This window comes from Schistocerca americana, chromosome X, assembly GCF_021461395.2.
Source record: "Schistocerca americana isolate TAMUIC-IGC-003095 chromosome X, iqSchAmer2.1, whole genome shotgun sequence".
In the NCBI taxonomy this organism is placed as follows: Eukaryota; Metazoa; Arthropoda; class Insecta; order Orthoptera; family Acrididae; genus Schistocerca; species Schistocerca americana.
The window spans coordinates 766492241-766515193 of NC_060130.1; the positions used below are offsets into that span (position 1 = coordinate 766492241).

Genomic DNA, 22953 nt, shown 5'->3' on the forward strand with positions numbered 1-22953 from the left:
GTCAAGTTGACTGCTTTGAAATGGGTCCAGATAAATGGTCACACTTGTCTGAATAACCTTATCATCATGCTTTGGAATTTTAAAGGACTGAAAAACAAAAGTAAAGAAAGTCTTGTCTGTTTACACAGTCTCAAATGTCAAAAGTAATTGGATGTATTATGTCTGCCTGAGCGTCCTTTCAATACAGGAATCTATTTGTGTTGAACTTGGAATACCATAAATTAGCAGTACATTTCTTAATGAAAATAAGGAGATTGGAGGAGTCGTCATGTTTGTTGGAAATAACATTAAGTTCAAATCTTTTGATACCAGTGGTTTCTCCTTAGATCAACAATCGGATGTCTTTGCATGTGAATTGCTGCTACCAGAAAATTCATTTATAGCTGTTACAGTATATAGATTCCTACTGGGAAACTTTCAAATATTCTTACAAAAATGTGAGTCATTATTATTCTGTCTAGACAGATGTTAGTAATTACTGACCAGTCTCACGACTTACCTCCTTGTGGAATGCTCTGGGAAGAATTGTGTGTGTAAGAACCTTAGCATACCTGTCTCAGAATTTAGTCGGCATCAATTTGGATTTCAGAAGGGGGTCTCCAAAGAACATACTGCCTGTCAGTTCACCAATTATACAAATTTTAATGACAAAATATTACCAACTTTTTCCTGTAACTTGATGAAAGCATTCGATTGTTTAGTTCACAGTATTCTCCTAGAGAAGCACATATATTGTGATTTTGTAGATCATGCTGGTAAATGGTCTACATGTTTACAAGTGCCACAGAGATCGATACTGGGTCCACTGTTTTTGTTATATATAAATGGTCTTCCATTATATATCCAAGAATCAGATGTAGTTTGCTTTGCTGCTGTTACAAGTATAATAATCACAATATTATGAAAAGGATATATTGCCACTCACCATATAGCAGAGATGGATAAATGAGTAGTGTTTTGTGTGTGTGTGTGTGTGTGTGTGTGTGTGTGTGTGTGTGTGTGTCGGCGCGCAAGTTGGTGACTCTTCTATATGGTGAGTAGTAGTGCATTCTTTTCATAATATTGTCATTATTCCATCCTGGATTTTTCATTGTTTAAGTATAATAATCAAGCGTAACAGAGTAACTCCAACACTTGAAACTGTAAGTAATAATTTTCTTGAAAATTAACAATTAGTTCTCTCCCAATGGACTGTCACTGAACTTAGCTGAAACACAATACATGCAATTCAGGCCTGACCACAGGATTGGAAATAATGTGTGAGAGTAAATCAATAAATGAAACAGAATCTTTGTAAATTCTTTGGTGTTTATTTTTATATGAACGTGAGCTGGAAGTCACATGTTGCAGATGTCCTTAAATGTGTTAGCTGTGCAACTTTTGCATCACTGATTATATCAGATTTTGGAGATGCAAGTGTAAGAAAAAGTTGAATTACTTTTTCTACTTTCATTCACTAATGTCTCACTGCATCCTATTCAACTCATTGGTGAAGAACGTGTTCGTTGCACAAAAGCAAATAATAAAGATAATATGTGGTGTCCACCCAGAACCTCTTGTCGACAGCTCTTTAAACAGTTGAGGATCTGACAACCTCCTCACAGTACATTTACTCTCTTATGAAGTTTGTTCTCAGTGAATCACATTCTGAAAACAACAGTAACATTCGTAAATATAATACTAGAAGGAGAACTGATATACACTACATCACTGTCATCGTGTAGTACAGAAAGGAGTGAGGTATTCAGCCATAAAAATCTTTGACCACTTACTGAGTGATTTTAAGAATTTACTTGATTGTAAAATAATTTTGTGGATAGTAAAATTAAATTAAAACACAAACTGAAACCACATGTGCTTGATAACTCCTCCTGCTCCATAGAAGAATTACTAGATAGATAGTATCTTTATGTGGTTTGGTTATATTTATTAAATTTTGTTGTAGATAAAGATAAAAAAATCTAGTTATATAAATGGCCAGCTTGTAACAACGTTTTCATAGAGAAAATGTGGTTCATTTTAAAACCTGCTGACATGTTTTGTGTCATAGCAAGTTTTTGCAAATATGATTCATAGGACATATAAAAACCTAAACTATACAGGGTGGTCCATTGATAGTGACCGGGCCAAATATCTCACAAAATAAGCATCAAATGAAAAAACTACAAAGAACAAGCCTCGTCCAGCTTGAAGGGGGAAACCAGATGGCGCTATGGTTGGCCTGCTAGATGCCACTGCCATAGGTCAAACGGATATCAACTACGTTTTTTAAAAATAGGAACCCCCATTTTTTATTACATATTCATGTAGTACGTAAAGAAATATGAATGTTTTAGTTGTACCACTTTTTTTGCTTTGTGATAGATGGCGCTGTAATAGTCACAAACGTATAAGTACGTGGTATCACGTAACATTCTGCCAGTGTGGACGGTATTTGCTTCATGATACATTACCCATGTTAAAATGGACCGTTTACCAATTGCAGAAAAGGTCGATATCATGTTGATGTATGGCTGTTGTGATCAAAATGCCCAACGGGCATGTGCTATGTATGCTGCTCGGTATCCTGGACGACATCATTCAAGTGTCCAGGCTATTCGCCGGATAGTTACGTTATTTAAGGAAACAGGAAGTGTTCAGCCACATGTGAAATGTCAACCACGACCTGCGACAAATGATGATGCCCAAGTAGGTGTTTTAGCTGCTGTTGCGGCTAATCCGCACATCAGTAGCAGACAAATTGTGCACGAATCGGAAATCTCAAAAACGTCAGTGTTGAGAATGCTACATCAAATCGATTGCACCCATACCATATTTCTATGCACCAGGAATTTCATGGCAATGACTTTGAACGTCGTGTACAGTTCTGCCACTGGGCACAAGAGAAATTACAGGATGATGACAGATTTTTTGCACATGTTGTATTTAGCGACGAAGCGTCATTCACCAACAGAGGTAACATAAATCAGCATAATATGCACTATTGGGCAACAGGAAATCCACGATGGCTGCAACAAGTGGAACATCAGTGACCTTGTGTCGGGATAATGTACGGTGTGGCATTATGGGAGGAAGGATAATTGTCCCCCATTTTATCGATGGCAGTCTAAATGGTGCAATGTATGCTGATGTCCTACGTAATGTTCTACCGATGTTACTACAAGATGTTTCACTGCATGACAGAATGGCGATGTACTTCCAACATGATGGATGTCCGGCACATAGCTCGCGTACGGTTGAAGCGGTATTGAATAGCATATTTCATGACAGGTGGATTGGTCGTCGAAGCACCATATCATGGCCCTCACGTTCACCAGATCTGACGTCCCCAGATTTCTTTCTGTGGGGAAAGTTGAAGGATATGTGCTATCGTGATCTACGAACAACACCTGAAAACATGCGTCGGTGCATTGTCAATGCATGTGCGAACATTACGGAACTACTCGCTGTTGAAAGGAATGTCGTTACACTTATTGCCAAATGCATTGATGTTGACGGACATCATTTGGAGCATTTATTGCATTAATGTTTTATTTACAGGTGATCACGCTGTAACAGCATGGGTTCTCAGAGAAAGTTCACAAAGGTACATGTATCACATTGGAACATCCGAAATATAATGTTCAAATGTACCTACGTTCTGTATTTTAATTTAAAAAACCTACCTGTTACCAACTGTTCGTCTAAAATTGTGAGCCATGTGTTTGTGACTATTACAGCGCCATCTATCACAAAGCGAAAAAAGTGGTCCAACTAAAACATTCATATTTCTTTACATACTACACGAATATGTAATAAAAAATGGGGGTTCCTATTTTAAAAAAAACACTGTTGATATCCGTTTGACCTGTGGCAGCGCAATCTAGGGGGCCAACCATAGCGCCATCTGGTTTTCCCCTTCAAGCTAGACATGTTTTGTTCTTTGTAGGTTTTTCGTTTGGTGGTTATTTCATGAGATATTTGGCCCGGTCATGATCAATGAACCACCCTGTATACCTGAGCAATAAACGGTGGGCAGGCCCAGCCACAGTTGCAGGCAGCAGCTGCACCTTGAGTAACACATCTTTAACAAACAAACCATCCTTCAAATAGCTTATTTATCTTGGATATGAATAGTAATTGATTATTTGTCTTTGGTATGAACTGTACATCATTTTGGCAAGATTACTGCCAAGAGCTAGCATTTTGGCACACCTACACTCATTGTTGGAAGTACTGCAAACAACTGAGTATTCTTTTGAAAGGTGAGTGTATTTGTGTATGCCACAGTTGCTTCAGGTGATTGTAAGTTTAGTTTCATGAACAAAATAATTATGCAAGATAGTTTAGGCATTCCATATAATCTGTTGGAAGCAAAACAACGTCATCTGAATTCAGCAAAAGTGATCAAAATTTTGAATCAACCATTCCTGAGTGGCTTGAAGATGCAGCTCTTTTTGATCAGGAAGATGACAGTGATTCAGACAGTGATAGTCCCCAGGATAATGATTCTGCATCTTGTAGCATTTCAAGTGAAGATAGCCAACAGAAGTGCTGATTTCTTTATTGGTCATGATGGAACTGAGTGGATTAAAGCAAAATTTGAGTACACAATGTCATGGAAATTGCACCTGATTCAATAATAGATAGTGTAACTGTCACACTAAGAAAACGTGGGACTATTACACAAAGAAGGAAGAAAATGTGCATTGTACTAGTTTAGAAGGTAGGTACATTGTTATCAATAAAAAATTGGCAGAATATTAAACTTAGAAAATGAATTTTTTGCTGTCTGATCACAAAAACAAACCAGTGTTGCTTCAACTACAGTGAAAACACTAACAAAGACATTGAGAGGAATCTCAACAAATACTAGAACGGAAAATTTTGCACATTTCCTGTCATTTGAAGAACTATTGCAGGAAAAGATTACAGCAGTGACAAAATGATGAGGAAATTCCATCAGAGATGAAGGTCTCATAGTCCAGAGAAGTTTCATCTTAATCATTTGACTATTTGGTTTTGAAGACAATTTGACAACAGTAGGTTATGTGCCCAAAAAGAGCAAAAGTGTCATCCAGTTCAGTTCTCTGCACCACGATGCCATGGTAGATGAAGAACGTAAAAAGAAGCCAGAGAGAATTTTATTCAATGATAAAACTAAATCAGGAGTTGATGCTCTTGACCAGAAGGCATGTACATTGAAATGCAAGTGACAGTCAAGAGGATAGCCTTTTGATTTATGGACAAATGTAATGGATGTAGCACCTATAATTATTTTCACAGCAGCATCCTAACTACCAGGAGGACAGATCTGATAAATGGAGAATTTTCCTGAAGGAGTTAGGGTAAGAAACAGTACATCCTCATGTGGAGAAAAGGGTCAGCAACACACCCCTCCAGAAGAATGTTTTACAAGCCATGGCACCTTTTAGAGTTACTCGCCAACAACTGAAGGTTCTGGAAATGGACTATCACAAATATATGATGTTTTGTGTGCCCACATTGGTTACACAAAAAAAATATCGTCAAACATACCGCAAATGCACATAAAATATTTGTAAGAACATTGTGTCAATAAAGAGAGAGAGAGAGAGAGAGAGAGAGAGAGAGTGTGTGTGTGTGTGTGTGTGTGTGTGTGTGTGTGTGTGAGAGAGCTGAACTCCTGGTGTAAGGCCAGTAAAACTGAAAGTTTGTTATCTCAGGATAATTATAACCTAATTTATGATATTGTTTCATATCCTAAAATGAAGGTCACAATATCATAATCAATACTTTCATTTTCACTCCTCCAAGCCCATTGTTATGTGATAGTTTTGTGTTAATATATAGCTTTTCTTCTGAGGTAGCAGTCTTATAGACCCCCCCCCCCCCCCCCCTCATGAATTTTTGAGAGTCCAGGCACTCGTGCCTCCAAAGATAAAGGTGACGCATAGATCGACTGACTTATTGACTGCCAAATGACAATATTGGATAGAGACTAGAGGGCTGTTCTGGCATGTGATCAGGTGTAGTTGTGTTACCAGCATTTCAGTGATAAAATAAAGACCAAATAAAATTAAAAACAAGACATCTATTTTATTTTAGAGGAATATAGGCGTGAGGAAATTCAAGTGTAGGCTTGATTCTTAAACAATTTGGGCTGGAGGGGGTGTAGGAATTACCATTATCGATTGAATCTTGGACAGAATATCAAGGCTTGTTTTAAAAATAAGCAAAAGGTATACTGAAACATTGTAAGGAGGAGGAAGAAGGAGTAGTAGTCTATGATGAGTTAGAGGGGCTAATAAATGGTAACAGCTCACTGTAGATGATTATGATGATGGTGATGATAGTGGGAGTTTTGTGAAGGTGAATTTAGAAGAGGGAGGTGAAAAAGCCCTTTTCTTTTCTGGATATTTATTAGACATAGAAAGAAACAAAATATAAACTGAAATACGTCAAAAATAAAAAGGTAAGTAGGATATAAAATTTTCTTTAATGGTTTCGATGTTTGTTCAGTATTCTTGCATCAAGTCAGTTGTGGAATAACATTTACCAAAGTAGTTTTGTCATCATAAGGCTTGATCAGCTGGTTTAGTGGATTTTGGTCTCGTTGAAAAATACAAAATATTGATGACAAATAGAATAGATTCAACAAATTTGTCCACTAATCGTGGGCATGCTGAACTAATTACCTTTATCAGACACAAATCCTCATCACCTGTACCACCAATTAAACTGTTTAAGAAGTAGTTTTGGTAAAAGTTTTGTGAAGACAGCATTGTATTCCGTGTAACTTCAGGATGAAATACTTCTTTATATACAGTTGAAGCCCTGATATTATAAGAGATAGCCATTTAGTATCTCTCTCCCCCCCCCCCCCCCCCCCCCCCCCCAATTCCAGAATGACTTCACAAGATAGTGTGGTTATTATATATGATCTAATATTCATTATTTTTACTTTGTGTCTGTTTCAGATCCCAGAGTTTATCAGAGATATTCCTTTTTTAATCCGCAACTTCACAGCAGATTTTTTTTCTGTGAGAGGGCTCTTCTATCTCTTCCAGTTGCGAATGGGTTTCTGCATTAGTGTTGCAATTGCATACTTGTTGTCACCACTGGACATAATTCCTGAATCTGTTTATGGCATTTTAGGTTTGGTTGATGATCTTTTTGTTTTTGTGTTATTGTGTATGTATGTAAGTGTTGCATATCGTGGACTTGTTCTGAATGATCCATTCCTGCCTCACAGATACTAATTGTAATTCACTTACTATTGCATATGAAGACTGTTACAGTAAGTGTTCTCTGTGTTCTGTTTACTGGCATGATTGATTGTGATACTAGGGACAGAGACTTGAAATCTTCATCTGACCAGTTTGTCAAAATATTATTATAGGTTTGCTCAAAATATATGTATATATTATTTATCCATGCTAAACTGCAAAACTGTGATAAATTAAAGCTGATATACATTGCATCTAAATATTTTTAATACAAATTTACTGAATATATCTTTAGTTATACTTGATCTCTCTCTCTCTCTCTCTCTCTCTCTCTCTCTCTCTCTCTCTCTCTCTCTCTCTCTCTTTTTCTCTTTTTTATGTTATGTTGATGTTCAGCTCTCAGGAGTTTTGTCATGTGGTCTTATTGAAATGACACTATGTTTTGCTGTCAGAATCTGCTCATGTACTGAAGTAGTAGAGGTAAGAGGTTAATCTTGTTGTAATTCTCGCTTTCTTGACCTTGCATCGTTTTATTATAACTGTGGACCAAGTTTCAGTGGGCAAGGTTTCTCTTGCTATGTGTAACCATTGATTGATGAATGGTTGTTGACCTATTGACATATGCAGTTAACAGTATTGACAGTGAGCGAATGTCAAATGACGGAATTCCTGCTCTACAGATTCATGCCTGTAGCACATGACAGATAGAAGTTGAAATATACATGAACTGAGTAATAGCTAATCAGAGTGAAGAACTGTTGAATTTATTGGGCCACAGTGTTACTACCTGTATTGGTAATACTTCTCCCCAAGTATGGAAAATTGGGACAGAAAGAGTGATGATGGAGAAACTGTTCGTGCATTTGTAGTAACTGATGATACTGCAGAATGCTTTAGAAAGATTAAGAAGGTTACAGAGAGAACTCCTGAACGTTGTACTCTTGCAGATTCAGAACAGAAAACGTAAATTATTCCTGCATTATGTAATATAAGAAAAATATAGCACTGTGATATTATTTGGTTGAGGATTTCCTGTTTACTAGAAGGAAATAAATAACGATGAAGGAAAGAGTTTTAAGTGACTTACGTTGTTTGATTTTTTTGCTTTGTGTGTGTTGTTATGGAGTAGCTCCCATGATGATAAATTCATTGACTGAATATGTCAGTAAATATTTGTCAGACTTGTTTAGTAAACAGAGGTGCATGATCTGTTTTGTGAACCAATTTATTTATTATTTGTAACCATAAATTAAATAAATGAGATACTGAAAATGCATTATTTTCTGCACATGCCTCCTATCTTTTAAAACTTTGTGCCTTTTGAGTGCATAGCAATGATTACACATAGAGGGAACTTCTGTCTGTGTCCGATAGCCAGAATGTTCTAGACCATGTGCTGTTTTCCAATCATATACTTAGATTCAGTTCTTGAAATATTTCAGAATTTTGAAGGTGAATGAGGAGCGAGAGGAGTTTACACCTTCCCAAGTCCTGGCACTGCATGACAACAATGCCAAGAAAGAAAAACTTACTGTTGCTAGCAGTTATATGATAGGCACAGATCTAGTGTAAATCTAAAAAGGTACTGAAAATATGACTGCCTTAGCTACTCTTCAAGTCATCGAACAATTCCTGTAAAATCAAGGAGTACCACCTTGCTGTTATTTTGGAGATCGGGAAATCCAGTCTCTATTTCCATAGTAGACCATTAACAATCATAGTGGAATAGTACTCTCTATTTTGATTGACAAGCCTTGAGGATCTATCAAAACAACTGACAAAATGGGCCATAAGAGTTGAGGTTATAACGCCAAAATGGAGTCCAAAATTGACACACACATCCGAATTCTGTCTTTCATTGAACAACCAGCATAGGTAACATTCCAGTCATCACTATAGTAATAGCTATCGCTGTATCTCTGGAAGTGCAAAAAATTACGTCTTGTAGATCTTATTTCAGAGATAATATGTATCAATATGATTTTACAGGAATATGTATCAAACATACCTACAACTATACTTCAGAAAACACACTGCAGTTATGAATATTTAGATACAAGGCTATCAGTACATTGCCTCTCCAGGCATGTAATGCCTTGCTTTATCTCCTTAAAAATGTGACTCATAAGAGGTTTAAGGAAAACCCTTTTTACACACTTGAAGACTTAAGACTGTTAAGGAAATTCCTTTATTTCATAAATCAGAGCATCTTGTTACACAGCTGTCAACAGGGTAGGTCTTTCATTGGCATACTACCACACCCAGTGACCTTTAAAAAATTATCTTAATTCCCCAATTTTAGAAATACAAACTGCCACTGGTGTATAATTATTATTGTGGTCTTCAGTCCAAAGGTTGGTTTAATCCACCTCTCCATGCTAGTCCATCCTATGCACATCTCGTCATCACTGTATAACTACTGTAACTATGAGGGTTGACTGAAAAGTAATGCCTCCACTTTCGTAACTCTTCAACAGTAGGCATCATTGGTATGTGGCAGGTACTGTTTGTTCCATAACCTCTTCTCTACAGCACCTGTTGGTGGGAAGCCTTAGCAATGAACGGCTGTGTTGTTACAGTGTAAAGTATGGAACACTGCGCAAATGGTCAGTCAATGCTATTTAAGCAACATGCAGTCATTGAACTCTTGACAGCAGAAGGTGTCACCCCAAAGGAGATTCATCAGAGAATGAAAGCAGTTTATGGTGATTGTGTTGATGTGAGTACTGTGCGTCGTTGAGTGAGTAAGTTTAAAGATATTGAAGCGGGAACATCTGACTTGCGTGAGAAACATCCTGTGACAGCAACCACCGAGTTTCACAAGCAAAATGTTGACAGATTGATTCAGGACAATCATCGTATCACTCAGAGAGAAATTGCAAGCACAATCGGCATTTCACAAGAACATATGGGTCACATTAGTGCTTTGCTTGGCTATTGGAAGATCTGCGCACAATGGGTACCTCAGGTGCAGACTCCTGAAATGAAAGTGAACAGACTTGAAATTTGCCAAGAACTCCTCTCGCGTTACAAGAATGAAGGTGACGCATTTCTCCATTCAATTCTGATAGGAGACGAAACATGGGTGCACCATTATGACCCAGAGACGAAACGTCAGCCTGTGGAATATCAACACAAAGACTCGCCCCAGAAAAATAAATCAGACGTAGCCCTCAGCTGGAAAAATCATGGCCACAGTGTTATGGGAAGCAGATGGTGTTATCCATGTTGATTTTCTTGATCATGGAACAACAATAAATGCAGAGGGTAACATCACGGTGCTGCGAACTCTGAAACGACAGCTAACAAGGGACCAAAAGTAAAAGGGAAATGGTTTCCTGCAGCATGACAATGCCAAACCACACACTTGACGTGCCACCACAGCAGAACTTCAGAGACTGAATCTCACCACCGTATGGCATCCTCCATACAGTCCAGATTTATCACCGTCTGACTTCCATCTGTTCCCGATAATGAAAGATGATCTGCGGGGACATCATTATGCTTCTGCTTGAGATGTTGAGAGAACTGTGAGACTGTGGTTGCAGAAACAGTGTGTCGACTTCTTCCTCGACAGCTTCAGAAAACTTGTTCATCTTTGGCAGAAATGTATCCAATTGCCTGGTGATTATGTGGAAAAGTGAATATTGGTAATTAAAGATCACATTCTACGGCTCCCTCAGGGCTAGTTACTGGTCCTCATTGTACCAGTACTTTCAGAAATATTAGAACTGTTTATGATCACTCAGCTAAACACTTAATTTAAGAGACCCAATGTTCTGTGTAACAGCCATCCCTTTTGTTGTGAAAGTACCAGTGCATCTTGTGTGGAAATTCTTAGTGAAACAGTAACATCTTTTTGAAACAAGAATGTGTTTCTTGTGTTTTGAAATGTGAATAAACCATGTCTTTTGACATCTTATTAGTAAAATTGAAGTTGACTGTGTAAATATTTCCATTCATCCTACATGAGTATCATAACCTGAGAACCGTTTTTTTTTTTTTCAATCAGTGATCTGTGTAACACTGGATGATACAACCTGAATTACCTCAAATCACATTACTTCTGCTACCATACTCAAAACAAGAGTGTAATAGATAACGGTTTAGTCCAAGAATGATACTGATGATCCAAGAACAAATCTTACTATGCAACAAAAGGTACAGTGAATTAAATTTCTTCAAACGATTGTATCAAACTGAGATACCAAGACATCCATTTTGGTAACAAAATTAGCACATTGTTGTCAACTGTATTTATGCAATAATTTTCAGACACCAGTAATTTCTCATCATTACTACTAAAACTTGGGAAAATGTGAAAATGTTAGTTGCATGAGTTCTTGATGCCTCTGAATTTGTCATATCAACCAATCCCTTCTTTTAAACTAGTTGTACCACAAATTTCTTTTTCCCCATTTCAGTTCAGTACCTCCTCATTAGTTATCCAATCTACCCATTTGTACTTCATCATTCTTCTGTAGCACCACATTTCAAAGCCTTCAATTCTCTTTTTATCTAAAATTCTTGCTGTCCAAGTTTTACTTCTGTACAAGGCTACACTCCAGACAAATGCCTTCAGAAAATACATCCCAACACTTAAATGTAACTGAGCAAGGTGGCGCGCAGTGGTTAGCACACTGGACTCGCATTTGGGAGGACAAAGGTTCAAACCCACATCCAGCCACCCTGAGTTTGGTTTTCCATGATTTCCTTAAATCACTTCAGGCAAATGACGGGATGGTTTCCTTGAAATGGCACGGCCGACTTCCTTCGCCATCCTTCCCTAACCCGATAGGACCAATGACCTCGCTGTTTGGTCCTCTCTCAAACCAACCAACCAACCAACACTTAAATGTATATTAGATGTTGACAAAGTCCTGTTTTTCAGAAATGCTTTTATTGCTATTGTCAGTTTGCATTTTATATCCTCTGTACTTTTCCCATCGTCAGTTATTTTGATGCTGAAGTATCAAAACTCATTTACTACTTTCAATGTCTCATTTTCTAATCCAATTCCCTCAACATACGTGATTAATATTCGCCTTATAACTTCTTTTCAAGACATTGTCCATTCCATTTAACTGATCTTTCAAGCCCTTTGCCATCTCTGACAGAATCACAATGTCACTGGAAAACTTCACAGTTTTTATTTCTTCTTTCTGAACTTCAGTTCCTTCCTTGGTTACCTTTACTGCTTGTTTGGTATACAGATTCTATAACATATGGGACAGGCTACAACCCTGTCTTTCCTGTCTTTCTCCCTTCTTAACTGCTGCTTCCTTGTCATGTGTTCGACTCATATGATTGCAGCCTGGTTTGTGCTCAAGTTGTAGATAACTGTTCGCTCCCTGTCTTTTATCCTTGCTGCCTTCAAAATATCAGCGAATGTATTCCAGTCAATACTGCCAAAAGATTACTCTAATTCTACAAATGCTATAAATATTGATTTGTCTTTCTTTCAGCTATCTTCTAAAGTTTGCATGTTCCTGCATTTTTCCATAACCTATATTGATCTTCCCCAATGTTGGCTTTTACTGTATTTCTTTAAAAAAAATAATTCATGTCAGTATTTTGCAACCATGCAACAGTTCATACCTGTCAGCACCTACTTTTTTTGGAATAGGAATTCTTACATCCTTCCTGTAATTTGAGGATATTTCTCTTGTCTCATATATCCTGTATACCAGGAGCAATAGTTACGTCATTGCTGGGTCTCCCAATGATCTCAGTAATTGTGAAGGTACTGAATTCACATCAGGGGCCTTGTTATGACTTAAGTCTTCCAGTGCTCTGTCAAATTCTTCTTGCAGTATTGTATTCCCATCTCATCTCCATTTACTTCCTTTTCCCCTTCTGTGATATTGTCTTCAAGTTTGTCGCTTTATAGCCCTTCTATGTATTCCTTTCACCTTTCAGCCTTCCCTTCTTTACCTAGCAAGTGCTTGTCATGTGAGCTCTTAATAATATTCAGACAGGTACTTCTCTTCTCACGAAAAGTTTACTTTATTTTCCTATAGGTGGCACCTATCTTTCTCCTAGTCGTTCATCCTTCTTCAGCTTTGCATTTAACATCTAGCTATTCCTGTTTTGCCATTTTACACTTCTTGTCAGTATCATTTATTAGATTTCTCTATTCCCTTTTGCCTGCTCCATTTGCTTTATGTTTATATTTTCTTCTTTTGTGGATTAGATTCAGTATCTCCAGTGACATTCAAGGACTTCTACTGGGTCTGGTCTTTTTGCCTATTTCATGCTCTTCTGCCCACACTATTTCATCTCTCAATGCTACCCATTTGTCTTCTCAGTATTCCTTTCACCTGTTTCAATTAATGCTTGCCTAATTCTTCCTTTCAAACTCCCAAAAACTAGTGATTCTTTCAGTTTATTCAAGTCCTACCTCCTTAAATTTCTTCCTTTCTGCAGTTTCTTCAGTTTTAATCTGCAGTTCATAACCAACAAATTGTCACCAGAATCCACATCTGCCATTGGAAATGTTTTGCTGTTTAAAATCTGGTTTCGCAGTCACAGTATTACCCTTATATTATGTGTATGAAAGCACCTACTATTTTATTTCTTCTTTTCCATTTCCTACTGTTGAATTCTATTCCTCCATCACAAGTAAATTTTTATCTCGTTTAATGATCTGAATAATTTCTTGTATCTCATCATACTTGCTTTCAATCCTTCAACATCTACGGCACTAATTGGCATATAAACTTGTACTAATGTAGTGGGTTTTGGCTTTGTATCTGTCTTGACTATGATAATGCATTCACTATGCTGTTTGTAGTAGCTTATCCTCATTTCATTTTCTCGATCATTATTTGACCTACTCTTACATTACCTCTCTTTGATTTTATTGATAATCCTGTACTGACCTGACCACTTACTATATCTAAATTAAACCCATCTATCCATCTTACTTGAATTCAGTTACCCACCTACCTGGTAAAGTGATCTAACATTCCACACTCGGACCCATAGAATTACAGTTTTCTTTATCCTGATAGTAACAACCTCCTCTGAGTTGTCCCTGCCCAGAGATCTAAATGGAAGCCCAGTTTACATCCAGAGTATTTTACTCCAGAGGATCTGCATATCCTTGGAAAAAAAAATCTGTAATAGTTTCCTCTTGCTTTCACCCATTCTCAGTATCAACATAGCAAATCCATGTTGGCTAAAGTTAGAGGACCAGATCAGTTAATCATACAGACATGTCCCTGCAACAACTTAAAAGGCTGCTGACCCTCTTCAGAAACCATATGTCCATCTAGCCTCTCCACAGATATCCATCTAATGCAGTTGCACCAATGGATTGTTATCTGTTTCATATAGGCGTCTCACTTTCAAACGATCAGTGGTTCATGGTGGTTGGTGTTCCAGTTAATACACATTTATATTTATTCAAAACTGTACTGAAATTATTTTTAAAGGTTGTGTCTATCTCTGTCACAATACTGGGCCCTCAGGGGCTCAGCATTCATTTACTGGGTACAGGCATGGTGACCCTGGGGTTCCTGAGCTGGGGACTGGTAAGCACCACCAGTCCTGTCTCTCCATAAGTTGTGGGCACACTTCAGCGACCATCATGTGGCGCAGCGGTGGAACATTGTGTGTGTCAGGGAACAGGGATCTTTGCGTGACCAACCGAATTGCAAGGGTGGAATAAACCTCCATAATAAAACCCTCAATGTCAAGGTGTGCTGCATGCTGATGACGTGCATGGCGTTGAGGTGGAACAGTTGCTTGTGGGCAACCTCTGGGAACCTGCCACAGTTCAGTTTTATAAGGCTTACTCAGACATGTGGGGCTGTGTCTGAGTGGACCCTTATTTCCCTAGCTGCTTGTGGGACAGAGATGAGCCCTCGAAATCTTCCTCTTCTCCTCCCAGTGTGATGGGGATACCACCTGGGATTACTCATACCCATTCATCCATAATCAACTTGTTAGTAATGGGGCTCAAGGAGTCATGAATCAGAATGTCTTTAAGTGATCAAGAGGAAGAAGGGAACATTTGAAAAAGTGTCCCCCTTCTACATCCATAAAGGCTTAGAAGGGCTTTCTGGTACCCTAAAGTCTATTAAGGGGCTTGGATTTTGATGCCTCAGCACCGAACGCAGGCAGCTGTCCATGCCACCTCACTCTACAAGCACCTTAGCACCCTGGTGTAAGGACGGGGTAAATCAAGACCACACTGATGAAATGGCTCCCATACTCCAATGGAATATAAGTGGATAAATGACTCTTCTGGAGGAACTGAGACTCCTTGTACAGGAGAAACCCTTTTGCCACTGTCTTCAAGAGGCTCATTTTAAAGAGACTGACACATCTGTACTTGGAGGCTATCACCTCTACAGAAAAGATGACCTTACTGGTGACAGGGTGAAAGGTGGGGTTGCAGTTTTCATCAAGGATTGCAGTTTTCACTCCTCACATGTGTCCTTAACCACAACACTACAAATAGTTGCTGTTCAGATAGTGGCCCATGTTACCATCTTGGTGTGCTCTGTGTACCTACCTCCCCATGAGCCTCTAGACGGTACGAACCTCACTCATCTTCTTGATGAACTACCCTGTCCCTTTCTCCCTTGAGGACATCAATGCACACAGTGCACTATGGAGTTCTAAAACCACTTGGCCCCAAGAGTCAGATACTTGAGGATCTGGTACGCACTACTGATATCATACTTGTGAACATCGGTCACGCTACAAGTTTTAGCACTGCTACCGGTCTGTCTACAGCCATAGACCTCCCCTTCAGCTCACCTGCCCTTGCAGACACTGCTCAATGGGGAGTGGTAGCTACCACTACCCTATCTGGATCCACCTGCATGATGGAACGGATCCCAAAAGGAAGCCACCGAGATGGTTGTTCCAAAAAGGCTAACTGAATGCTTCACAGGCAGTTAGCTGTTTCTGAGCACTGCAGAACTGGGTGGCTCACATTACAGATGTGATTCACCACGCTGTTTATGCTTCCATCCAAAAGTCAACAGGAACACCTCGGAGGCTACTTCTCTCTTGGTGGAATGATGAATGTCATTCTGCAATCAGGCACAAGAGGGCGGCTATGCACGTATTCAGTCAATGCCCTACATATGAGAATACTGTAAACTTTCGAATGATGCATGCAAGACCAGGTAAATAGTTCAGGAGAGTAAGCAGAGGTCTTGGCAAAAGTTACTGAACCCCGTCAAGAGGTTCACATCCACAAGTAAAGTATGGGAAGCCATCAGGAGGATCTCTAGGTGCAACTCTTGACTGGCAATAGCAGCTGTACAGATACAGAGGTCTCTTGTAACACTGCCAAGAGGGATACCTCAGACAATGGCTGACTCCTATAAGCCCATTACAGCTGACTCTAGCTAGGATCCTACTTTCTGTCGATATCAGGAGACACAGGAGAAGTCTGATTTTGATTTCTGTTCAACCAATATGGGAGAATACAACCAGCCTTTCTCTCTGTGGGAGCTGGATTCTGAATTGTCATTAGCTTATGATATGACCCCTGGAAGTGACCTCATAACGTACAGCATGTTGAAACAGTTGGACCCATGGTCGAAGGAGGTGCTTCTTCAGCTCATTAATGAAATTTGGATGAAAGGTGACTTTCCCAACTCGTGGAAAGACACTATTTTAATCCAAATTTGAAAGCCATTGAAGCATCAGACAGACCCCAGTAGTTGTTGTAGTATTTGTCTGACAACCTGCTTAGGAAAGACACTGGTGAAAATGCACAGTCAGTGCCTAGCGTGGGTTCCCGAAACCAGGTCCCTACTCAGTCGTTCCCAGTGTGGGTTGAGGAGGTATCACTCCATGCTCAATAACCTGACCCTTCTCGAAGAAGCAATTCAATGAGCTTTCCTTCATAAGCAGCTGTTTTCTTCAATTTCGAAAAGGCCTACGATACTACCTAGAGGAGGCATAATATTTTTTCGCAGCTCCATCGGTGGGGATTCCATGGATGTCTACCCACCTTCATACGGTCATTTCTCTCACACAGATATTTTAGATACAAGGTCAGGAATATCCTGCCTGACCGTTTTAAGTAGGAGAATGGTGTCCCTCAAGGGAGTGTTTTAAGAATCACGGCATTTGCAAAGAACAGTATTACATCCATAGTGCGATGTCCTATACCATGTTCCTTGTTTGTGGACATCTTCTCCATCTTCTGTGCATCCTTCAGCCTTGCAACGGCTTCTTGGCAATTACAACTGACAATTAGGTGGTTAGAGGAGTGGTCTTATACCATAGTTTCTAAATCCTCTTTGGAGAAAACTGTTTGTGTTGATTTTAATAATTCACTCACTCTTTTTAATTTGTTCGTTTTAAAATTGGGGGACATCATTCTCACTTTTAAGAACAGGCGAAGTATCTGGGTCTTACTTTTGGTGAGAAGTTAACATGGCTACCACCCCTTAAAGAACTGAAACTGAGATGTCTCAAGGCCTTAAACATCCTTAAATGCATCAGTAATAGGTCTTTGGGAGCCAACAGGGCACATCTGCTCCAACTTTATAAGGCCTTTGTTCATCCCAGCTTGAATATGGATGCCAGATTTATGGGTCAGAAAGGCCTTCACACTTCAAAATACCAGATGCAGTTCGCCACGGGGGTAATACTCTGTCAATAGGGTCCTATTGCACAAGCCCTGTTCTCAGCTTGTATGTGGAGGCTGGTGAGCCGCCGCTGTCTATTCGACATCTTTTTGTGGTGCACCAAGCATATAGGGCTTTGTCCGTTCCTACATCACCGCCAGCATCCAGCTATATTGTGCAGCTGCCACTAGAATGGCTGTTTAGTCATCTGCCACAGGCAACAAGGTCATTTGGAATCCATGTAAGGGAGAGCTTTGAGTTATTACAAGTGGGGGCATTAAGGGCAAAAGCCAGGGTGAAATAGGGCATCGCCCTGGCTACTATCGAGACCCAGATTGCCTTTAGAACCAACTGCTTACAGGGAGCATTATACCACAGACTATATTTTTACAATTAAATTTAATGAGATCTTACATCACCATTCAGATTTTATTACTGTGTACACATATGGATGTAAGCAGGGAGATTTCTCGTTTGTTCTATTGTGTCCCCCAACGCTGTCCTGAGGATAGGGTTCCTAGAGCAGTTTTCGGTTTATTACACAGAATTGTTTGCTACCCTGAGGGCAGTGGGAGCTCACTGATGTGGCTGCCAAGGAGTCTTGCTCTGTTCCTCCTGCTGCTCGCTGTTCAGTCCCCCCCGCAGGCTGTCACTTCATTTGTGATCAGGAAGGCCATGTGTTTGTGGAAAGCTAAGTGGTTGGAAGTGAGGAATAATAAACTATGTTCCATAAAAACTTCTGTGTGATTGTGGTTCACCTCCTTCTGCCTATGATGGTCTGAAGAAGTGGCCCTAACACGGCTTAGAATGGGACAGTGCCAACTGACACATGCTTCCTCTTATGTCGGGAGGAGCCCCCAGTATGTCAGAGATACAGGACACAGCTGTCAATATGACATATTTTAACTGAGTGTGTTTTATATGATGACCTGAGGGTTGAGCTGGGGCTTCCACAGGATCTGCTCTCTGTCTTAACTGATAATGAGGTGAGTGTTGTTCGTGTTTTAAGTTTTTGTGTGGTGTCCAGAATTCTTCCCAAAATATTGGGTGTAAGTTTTTTGTGTGTCACAAAGTGGCTGGATCACTCATTATTTATAAGTAGTTATCCAGTCGCAGTTATCTGTCCCTCCTTTAACCATGTTTTTACAGTTATTTTATCTAGCTATTCTTTTGTGTCTCATTGGGATTTAATCATGGGCTTTTCTGAAGCTCCCCTTATTGGGGTTGCCTTGCAATTCTTGTGGGAGGGTGAAACTGCGTTTTCCATTTTATTGACCTCCTTTCATAGATTTTTAACATGCCCATCATTATATCATTAATTCAAAGGTGCTGATGACCTTGCTGTTTAGTGCCCCCAGCCATAAATCATCATAATAATACTGAACACTGAGGGTGGCCCTTAGTATTCAAACATTTATGAGGCTATATACAAGACATACCACCCCTTTTATTTCGTGAACTGTTCCAGGTATCAAAATGAGGTTTTCTGCAGTTGATAGTGCACTGAGGGGTACGTAATGTTTTGTATGGATAATGCCCTGAACTCTGGTGTCAACCAAGATACTGAAACAAGTGTGTGTGTGTGTGTGTGTGTGTGTGTGTGTGTGTGTGTGTGTGTGTGTGTGTGTAACCATATGCCTTTCATAACCGCATTCAGTAGCTTTGGAGAAAACCATTATACAGATACAATGCTTGTTAATACTGAGGTTGAAGCCTTTTACAAAAGGATCCAAAAAATGTAGTATAATTCGAAAGAAATGTGGCCAGAGTCACCTATTGCAGTGATAACAGTGCCAAGTAGAGCTCTCATGCCATGCTTCATAGTTACATACAGCAATATAGTCCTACACTACTAAGATAAAAATTCATTTCCTATATGACATAGATACAGGGTAATCTTGTGTATGGAACTACAGCATATGCCAGCTTTTGGCACATCAGATGTGGCTTAGGAAAACTATTTAAAGTGTGTTTACATTTCCAGATTTGTGCGGAAACTGCTGCAGTTATGTCAGTCAGTTTTCCATTTAAATCCTTCCCTTTGCTGGTTACGTGACAAAGCCAAAACATAAATGTCAGTTGTTCATACTTCATAATGATAAGCAGCCGTCTTCACAAATAAAAGGAAACTACTGTATTAACTTTCTTAGATTTGGAAAAAAAAAAAAAACTCTGACCTGCCTTTTCCTGGAGATGTCTGAATGCTTCTTAAAAGGTAAAACACGTGCTATTGGACAAATGTGTGTGTAGATTCTACTCAAAACTGTAATTAGTTGGAATACACCATAAATAAACTAAACATTTTATTCAGATTTACTCATGACATGTTATCCTAAAAATAAGTACTTTTAATAATGAAACACTGGCTTGTGTAAAGTTGAAAACTATGTTTCATTATGAAAAGTACTTACTTTTAGGGTGACATGTCATGAGTAAATCTGAATAAAATGTTTAGTTTATTTATGGTGTATTCCAACTAATTACAGTTTTGAGTAGAATCTACAGACACATTTGTCCAATAGCAGGTGTTTTATCTTTTAAGAAGCATTCAGACATCTCCAGGAAAAGGCAGGTTAGAGTTCGTTTTTTTTTTCAAATTTGTTGTTGTTGTTGTTGTTGTTGTCTTCAATCCTGAGACTGGTTTGATGCAGCTCTCCATGCTACTCTATCCTGTGCAAGCTTCTTCATCTCCCAGTACTTACTGCAACCTACATCCTTCTGAATCTGCTTAGTATATTCATCTCTTGGTCTCCCTCTATGATTTTTACCCCCCACGCTGCTCTCCAATGCTTAATTTGTGATCCCCTGATGCCTCAGAATATGTCCTACCAACCGGTCCCTTCTTCTTGTCAAGTTGTGCCACAAACTCCTCTTCTTCCCAATTCAGTTCAATACCTCCTCATTAGTTATGTGATCTACACCCCCCCCCCCCCACCCCCCCACCCTCCCCATGAACCATGGACCTTGCCGTTGGTGGGGAGGCTTGCATGCCTCAGCGATACAGATGGCCATACTGTAGGTGCAACCACAATGGAGGGGTATCTGTTGAGAGGCCAGACAAACGTGTGGTTCCTGAAGAGGGGCAGCAGCCTTTTCAGCAGTTGCAGGAGCAACAGTCTGTATGATTGACTGATCTGGCCTTGTAACACCAATCAAAACGGCCTTGCTGTGCTGGTACTGTGAACGGCTGAAAGCAAGGGGAAACTGCACCCGTAATTTTTCTCGAGGCCATGCAGCTTTACTGTATGGTTAAATGATGATGGCGTCCTCTTGGGTAAATCATTGCGGAGGTAAAATAGTCCCCCATTTGGATCTCCGGGTGGGGAATACTCAAGAGGATGTCATTATCAGGAGAAAGAAAACTGGCATTCTACGGATCGGAGCATGGAATGTCAGATCCCTTAATTGGGCAGGTAGGTTAGAATATTTAAAAAGGGAAATGGATAGGTTAAAGTTAGATATAGTGGGAATTAGTGAAGTTTGGTGGCAGGAGGCACAATACTTTTGGTCAGGCGAATACAGGGTTATAAATACAAAATCAAATAGAGGTAATGCAGGAGTAGGTTTAATAATGAATAAAAAATTAGGAGTATGGGTAAGCTACTACAAACAGCATAGTGAACGCATTATTGTAGTCAAGATAGACACGAAGCCCATGCCTACTACAGTAGTACAAGTTTATATGCCAACTAGCTCTGCAGATGATGAAGAAATTGAAGAAATGTATGATGAGATAAAAGAAATTATTCAGGTAGTGAAGGGAGACAAAAATTTACTAGTCATGGGTGACTGGAATTCGAGAGTAGGAAAAGGGAGAGAAGGAAACATAGTAGGTGAATATGGATTGGGGGTAAGAAATAAAAGAGGAAGCCATCTGGTAGAATTTTGCACAGAGCATAACTTAATCATAGCTAACACTTGGTTCAAGAATCATAAAAGCAGGTTGTATACATGGAAGAGTCTTGGAGATACTAGAAGGTATCAGATAGATTATATAATGGTAAGACAGAGATTTAGGAACCAAGTTTTAAATTGTAAGACATTTCCAGGGGCAGATGTGGACTCTGATCACAATTTATTGGTCATGAACTGTAGACTAAAACTGAAAAAACTGCAAAAAGGTGGGAATATAAGGAGGTGGGACCTGGATAAACTGACTAAATCAGAGGTTGTACAGAGTTTCAGGGAGAGCATAAGGGAACAATTGACAGGAATGGGGGAAAGAAATACGGTAGAAGAAGAATGGGTAGCTCTGAGGGATGAAGTAGTGAAGGCAGCAGAGGATCAAGTAGGTAAAAAGACGAGGGCTAGTAGAAATCCTTGGGTAACAGAAGAAATATTGAATTTAATTGATGAAAGGTGAAAATTTAAAAATGCAGTAAATGAAGCAGTCAAAAAGGAATACAAACGTCTCAAAAATGAGATCAACAGGAAGTGCAAAATGGCTAAGCAGGGATGGCTAGAGGACAAATGTAAGGATGTAGAGGCTTACCTCACTAGGGGCAAGATAGATACTGCCTACAGGAAAATTAAAGAGACCTTTGGAGAAAAGAGAACCACTTGTATGAATATCAAGAGCTCAGATGCAAAACCAGTTCTAAGCAAAGAAGGGAAAGCAGAAAGGTGGAAGGAGTATATAGAGGGTCTATACAAGGGCGATGTACTTGAGGACAATATTATGGAAATGGAAGAGGATGTAGATGAAGATGAAATGGGAGATACGATACTGCGTGAAGAGTTTGACAGAGCACTGAAGGACCTGAGTCGAAACAAGACCCTGGGAGTAGGTAACATTCCATTAGAACTACTGACGACCTTGGGAGAGCCGGTCCTGAGAAAACTCTACCATCTGGTGAGCAAGATGTATGAGACAGGCGAAATACCCTCAGACTTCAAGAAGAATATAATAATGCCAATCCCAAAGAAAGTAGGTGTTGACAGATGTGAAAATTACCGAACTATCAGTTTAATAAGTCACAGCTACAAAATACTAACACAAATTCTTTACAGACGAATGGTAGAAGCCGACCTTAGCGAAGATCAGTTTGGATTCCATAGAAATGTTGGAACATGTGAGGCAATACTGGCCTTACGACTTACCTTAGAAGAAAGATTAAGGAAAGGCAAACCTACGTTTCTAGCATTTGTAGACTTAGAGAAAGCTT

At 39.4% G+C, this 22953-nt stretch overlaps 1 protein-coding gene across 1 annotated transcript in view; it reads left to right on the top strand.

Moving 5' to 3' along the window:
* The window catches only part of LOC124556587 (E3 ubiquitin-protein ligase RNF170), a 129568-nt gene extending 121125 nt beyond the window's left edge, over positions 1–8443 (top strand). The window contains exon 6 of the mRNA XM_047130556.1: positions 6939–8443. Coding sequence (XP_046986512.1) covers positions 6939–7220 — 282 coding nt within the window. The 3' untranslated portion in view covers positions 7221–8443. The remainder of the gene's footprint in view (positions 1–6938) is intronic.
* Positions 8444–22953: the final 14510 nt, after the last annotated feature.